At 36.0% G+C, this 6647-nt stretch overlaps 2 protein-coding genes across 2 annotated transcripts; both read left to right on the top strand.

Moving 5' to 3' along the window:
- The first annotated feature begins 239 nt into the window (after positions 1 to 239).
- LOC117385764 (protein THEM6-like) lies at positions 240 to 3094 on the top strand. The gene is made up of 3 exons (XM_033983091.2): positions 240 to 325; positions 1359 to 1868; positions 2552 to 3094. Exons 2-3 carry the CDS (start codon positions 1365 to 1367, stop codon positions 2657 to 2659), a joined length of 612 nt encoding a protein of 203 aa, XP_033838982.1. The 5' UTR covers positions 240 to 325; positions 1359 to 1364; the 3' UTR covers positions 2660 to 3094.
- A 680-nt stretch (positions 3095 to 3774) lies between these two features.
- On the top strand, positions 3775 to 6481 carry LOC117385765 (protein THEM6-like). The gene is made up of 3 exons (XM_033983093.2): positions 3775 to 3850; positions 4824 to 5331; positions 5830 to 6481. Exons 2-3 carry the CDS (start codon positions 4828 to 4830, stop codon positions 5935 to 5937), a joined length of 612 nt encoding a protein of 203 aa, XP_033838984.1. The 5' UTR covers positions 3775 to 3850; positions 4824 to 4827; the 3' UTR covers positions 5938 to 6481.
- The last annotated feature ends 166 nt before the right edge of the window (positions 6482 to 6647 follow it).

The following is a 6647-nucleotide window of genomic DNA, read 5'->3' as shown; positions in this document are numbered from 1 at the left end:
TATATATATATATATATATATATATATATATATATATATATATATATATATATATATATATATATATACAACAATAATAATAAAACTATTGGCCATAATAGGTTTTCATAATTTTCTCTGCCGCAATGATAAAATTGATAAATAAACTGATATAGACACTATATAGATACTTTTAAAGATAGTTGGTCTTGGTACACATGAGCAAAAATTGTTCCAGACTTTTATTTTGAAGTGCAACCCGGAAGCACTCGTCAGGATCATCCAGCCGAGTGTTCGATGTCGCTGAGTCAAGTCATTTGCAGCTAAACTAGTGTCCATACAACAGGTAAGTCTAAGTTTAATTTGGATTTACACTTTCCAAAGACATTCTGCTTGTAGGATTTACAGTTTTTGTAGTCAATCGTACTAATTTTATGTTAGGAAAACTTGAGACTGTTAAAACTCTATTAACCCAGCGTTTAGTTTGTTGAGTTTAGTCGCTTACACATCATTCATGATCATGTTTCCTGATTTGTAAATGCTTTCCAACAATGTTTTTACTCAGGACCCATTTATTTCCCTCAGATTTTTACCGTGGTGCACTGAAGAAGGGGAGCCATCAACACACTGATTTTCTTGTCAAACCTGTTTAGGTCCTCACGTTTTGCAGACCTGAGACTATTTCTAAATGCCTTCGTTTTATTCCACTGACTGAGCTCAAGATCCCTTTTCCATAATAACCTAATAATGTTACTTTTCAACGTTTTTCCCTTGCCCAAACTATTGTAGATGATGTAGGTTTGGAATTAAATGTAGAATTATAGTTTTCACATTAACATAACCTGGATATCTTTTGTATTCATCTTCTCCTGCTATAAATCTCTTTGTACATTATTTTAAATAGCAATTTATTTTAGGGATGCACTGATCCAGGTTTTTATGACTATACTGGCTTTAAGTGTCTGCTATCAGTTGATACTAGGGCAAAGACTTAAAGACAAGCAGCATATGGCACAAAAAAAAGTTTACAGAACAGTTTTGTAAAAATATGGTTAAAAAGGTTAATATTTTGAGACATTTTGGGCCAACATTATCCAATAAAGTCTTATTACACCAATTTATAGACCCAAATGGCTTACTGGCCGAACTGATAACTTGGAAAATCCACCAAAATGTTCAATATTGGCGCTGATGTCCGATAGCAGTCTCATATTGGTGCATCTCTTATTTATTCTTAGTTTCCCAACAGGAATTAATCATATCTTTAGAAAAAATGTTGCATTGTTCAAAGTATCAGTACTAACTCAAAACTAGACAAATACCATATGTTTTGACCATATCAGCGATAAACTCCTAAACTTCTTTATCCTCCTCTTCAGCCTGAGATGTGGTGGGTGCTGTGGCTGCTCGGGGCTCTGCTGGCTCTGTTTTCCTGCCTGGATGTGTGGTACTTCCTGCGGGCCGGTGTGGTCATTCTCAAAGCCTGGTTCCAGCCTCCAGTGTTCGACATCACAGCAGAGCAAATCCTCTCGGGCCGCGTCACATTCAATGACATCGACATGTGTCATATGAACAACGCTCGCTATCTCCGAGAATGTGACTTTGCCCGCTTTTCCCTGTATACTCGTAACGGTGTGTTCAAGGCTGTGCGAGCTCTGAGGGCCAATATGGTGGTAGGGGCTAACACTATTCGGTACAGGAGGGCGTTGTGTATTGGAGAAGCGTATGAGCTGAGGAGTAGGATTGTGACATGGGATGACAAGGCCTTCTACTTGGAGCAGAGATTTGTGTCAAGTAAAGATGGAGTGGTGTGCGCTGTCATGTACTGCAAACAGTCAGTTATACGCAGCACCCCTGACCAGATCATGCAACATCTGTGCAAGAGGAAGGTAAGATGAGATACGAAATCCTATTGCTATTTAATGTTTTTTTGTTGTTGTTTTTTTTTAATCAAACAGTTAATAAGTTAACTTTATCAAATTAAGGTGGAAGTTAGATATTGATTGTTACTCACTGCCAAATATAACAAACATATAAACAATAACCATTTGTCTGCACAGCCTACAAACTGAATGAATGGGATAGAACCTTTATATCAGTACCAGGCTGTTCAAAACATATCAGTCCTGAAAGAGCACTATCAATAAAACATCTATTACTACTAACTAATTCTACTGCAACTCTTGTACTTCCAAACTATTTTAATCCGGCCTTTCAGAATAACTAACTTTACAGATGATGGCACAACCTTAGACATACAAACCGGCACATGGCACGCAGTCTACTTTAAACACAATGTAAGAATGTATGTATGTGAATGTAATGAAAAAACTGTTAATGTTACAGAATATTCAAACTGTCTTACTGGCTTTGGCTTAAAGTTTGTTTTAAAGGGGTATTTCAAATAGCTTTGAGTTTAGCAACTATGAAAAGCACTATTAAAATTATATCTATATTCCTAAAATTGACTATATATACTTACTTGTCTAAAAGCCTGCTAGTGTTTAAATGATTTCTTCCTCTGCCTCAATTGAATCATGACTGGTCACATCTGTGGTCTTCTCCTCCACAGGTTGAGGTCCCTGAATTCCCAGAGGATCTTCAGCACTGGGTGAGCTTCATCTCGGCGAGCAGTCAGGCCCTCAGAGCTGAGAGTGGACTGGATGACAAGAACAAATGAAGACCATTTATCTTCTATTGTTAAAAGTCCTACTGGTAAAAGGAAGCTGTGTCATCTGCTTTCAGTGCAATAATGGGTACAGTGTTGTTGAAATGCACTACTAACATGAGCGACAATAAGTAAGGTTTAGTACAGTAAGTTTGATGTTTACAAAGCCACAAAAATTACTGTATTTTTCTACTTTAATAAAAAAAAAACGAACTGTACTGTGATGAAAATGTATCCTAGCCTTAATGCTAACGCTGCTGTCTACTTAAAGATCAGCTATGAGATGCACTAAAATTGTGAAAAGGTGTTTGATTGAACTTGTATTAATATGTTAGCTATTTAAAACCTTTAGATATATGTGACTACTGTATCTTATTTTAAAAAAGGAAAAGCCTACTTGTGCCTTGATACTGTTGTTGATGGTAATAAATCATAAAGGATACACAACTGCATTCATGTTATCAGTGGTAGAATGTAATGAAGTAAAAGTGGTAAAGTATTGCACTGGAGAACACATTTTATGTATCTGTACTTTTGGGAGCAGGTATCTACTTTCTACTTCACTACATTTTTGAACAGGACTGTAAAGTAAAAGTATTTTTCATTATTGTTTGAGAACCGAGGGGTTTATTTTTAACATGTTCATAATTTGAGCAAACAAAATATATAGATAAAAAAAGATAGATTTAATTGTTTCTTCACAAACAAAATCACTATATTTGAAGCTTTATGAGATATGAAATTATGCATGAAATACTTTAATTTTTTACTCCTGAATTACTTTATCAAAAGGGATTTTTTACATGTCATACATTTATTTTTACTTGAGTATTTTTTGCTCTGGTATCTGTATTTTTACTTAAGCAACAAAACTGAGTACTTCTTCCACTACTGCTTGTTATATTACCAAATAGCCAAACCACTCAAAGGATTGTTGGTATGTATACCACCTTTATACGTGCACGTACATTTTTTATTTTAGTTTTCAGCAATACCTCATCAGTCATCTTTCATCTTCCAAAATAATGAAATGTTCAAGGTTTGTTTTGGCAGTACTTTTGGTTGTGTTCTGTACCACCATAGACTGTATAGCGCGAGCGAATAGTGCAGTCACGTGTCAACCCAATGCGGAAGTTCATTCATTCTGCCGGTATCTTCCAAGTTGTATCGAGTCCCATGGTTTCGCACTTTCCCGTACAGTCTGTAAGTACTTAATAACACAGATATACAGCTATGTTTTGCATTTCTATTCTTCTGTTGTAATACATCTAATAAGCTATTAAAATATTTGTAATTTTTTGCCAGTGCCCAGTGTTTGCGTTTCCAAGGCCAGGTGACAGCCAAGGTAGCATCGGGCTAAGCTAACGTGATGCATCGCCAGGTTTATGATGCTAAGGCTATAAAGCTATAACTTTCTAAGAGACCGACCGCTAGCTTATCAGACTGCTGGCTATTCTATTTTAATACATTTTCCTTGTGAGCTTTGTCTCCAAAAGTAGTTTCAGATAATGTTGTTAAAATGACATTCATAAGGTCAACTGTGTTTAATATTAGTGGTTTTCAGATGTGGATTGTGATGGTGTCATACTGTCCGATGGGGGGGTTCCCTATTGATTACAATGTACTTTGCCATGAAATATCCAAAAGATCAATTAATTTATGTTTAACTTGATGATTTCTATCAGTGATTAGACCCATTAACTTCTTGTATTACAACCAAAACAGCATTTTAACAATATTTATGTTAGTTTCTTGGCCCCCACGTATATTCAATATTATTGGCCTATAGAAAGTTATGATGGCATCTGGAACCCAGCAATAGTTACAGGCACAATAAGAAAGACAGTTCAGGAAAAGTAGATTATTATTGTACTGAACAGAAAAGGCCGCTTTCCCTGTAACATGTAGAGGATGCCCTGGCTTTTGATGATATCCTTAAAAGTGTTACTGTAACGTATCAATGACGTTATTATAGTTTTCCAATTGAACTTCATTTTTTATGTTATGGTAAAATGCTTTCAATGAAGATGATAGATCTAACTATTAAAAGCATAGTCACTTTGTAGTGTATTCACCTCTGTATTTAACCCCTCAAAATGCATTATTTTGGATGGACTAGAATGCCATTGGTTCAATGTGTTAAAAAAAAGCAATGACTGAATCTTGTTTTTTCCAGAGAGATGCTGCTGCTCCTGGTGGTGTGTGCCCTCCTCCTGCTCTTCTGCAGTCTGGACGTGTGGTACTTCCTTCGGGGGGTGCAGGTGTTTTTGGAAGCCTGTTTTCAGCCCGGCGTCTCGGACATTTTAGCCCAACAAACCGTGGATGGCCTGGTCACTCCTCACGACTTGGACTACATGGGTCACATGAACAACTCCCGATACTTGAGGGAGTGTGACTTTGCTAGATTTCATCATTACGTGAGGAATGGTTTCTTCATGGCCTCCCGTAAACTGGGGGCCAAAATGGTGGTAGGGGCCTCTACAATAAGGTACAGGCGATCCTTGAATTTCCGCGAGGCCTTTTCGATCCGAACCAAAGTGCTGGGATGGGACGATAAGGCATTTTACTTGGAGCAGCGGTTTGTTTCCAAAAAGGATGGCTTTGTGTCAGCCATAATGCTCTGCAAGCAGAATATGGTGAACAGCAGTCCAGAGAAGATTATTGAGCATGTGTGCAAGAAAAAGGTGAGCACTAAATTAGATACAGTATCCACCTAAGTACAAAGGCAAGCCTAAACACTGTGTAACTACTGGTGTTGTGGAAGTAATACAAGTATCCCAAGAGTTTTAATACCATGGGTGTCTTAAGACGTTTATTCACAGCACAGGACCCAGAGACAAGAACACGCAACACCACATTGTGCTATATTATTCAATTAATTTGGCAACGCTTCCACTTAAAGATGGTTAAGTAACTATGATTTGTGTACTGACTGTTCTTGGCATAGTTATGACTTATTAAATAAAATAATTCTTCTAATATTGATCCAAAGTTCTGTCAATGATAAACAGGATTGTTAATATGCTCAACAATTATGTAATCTGGTAATAAGTGATATTACAATAAAAATATAGATGTAATTTTGATGGATTAGTCTTAGTCTTTTAATGTTAGTGTAATTCACTAATATAGTAATGTGTCACAGATATACTGATTGATTTCTCTATGTTTCTCTCCATTAGATTGAATGTCCTGAGTTTCCAGAGGACCTTAAACATTGGATCGATTACATTACAGCCAGCAGCCAGGCCCTGAGAGCGGAGAGTGGACTGGAGGACAAAAACAAGTGACCCTGCTACTTGAACCCTTAAAGTATTATGTCCTTATTAACACATTATTTCTTGCCCGCACATGTAGATGCACAGACAATAGAGTCTTTATTTATTCCATTGAGAAAATCCTGCTGACAATGTATTTTTCTAATATATGATATGGGAGCAGAAGGGTACATTATTGAGTCATACAAGAAAGGATTCTTGTAGGTTGCACTGAACTTGACCAGCTTTAGACTCTCAATAGTTTTAGCAGCATGTAAAATCGTATCATTCAATCTACATCAGTGCATGTTTTGAAATATTTTGTGCCTGACTGCTAGCTTTAGTTTAGAGGCTTATAATTCACACATTACATTTTACCGACAACTAGTTATCATAATAATACTTGAAAATACTTGAGTGAGTGGTGAAACGACAATTTTAACTTGACTGTCAAATGTTAGCACAACATAGTAGATTATTCAAGGGATTCTTGAGCCAGTTTAGTTTTGATTGTTAAAGGGGCAGATTGCTTTCTATTTTCTGCATGTAAAGCTTGTAGGGCAAAGAGAAAATATATATATATATATATATATATATATATATATATATATATATATATATATATATATATATATATATATATATATATATATATATATATATATATATATAATCAGCATTAAAATCCTTCCCTTTAATGCATCAAAACTTAAGTTGATGACCAAAGTAATGTATGTTTCTGT

Source organism: Periophthalmus magnuspinnatus, chromosome 17 (genome assembly GCF_009829125.3).
Source record: "Periophthalmus magnuspinnatus isolate fPerMag1 chromosome 17, fPerMag1.2.pri, whole genome shotgun sequence".
In the NCBI taxonomy this organism is placed as follows: Eukaryota; Metazoa; Chordata; class Actinopteri; order Gobiiformes; family Gobiidae; genus Periophthalmus; species Periophthalmus magnuspinnatus.
This window is presented reverse-complemented; position numbering and strand designations above follow the sequence as displayed.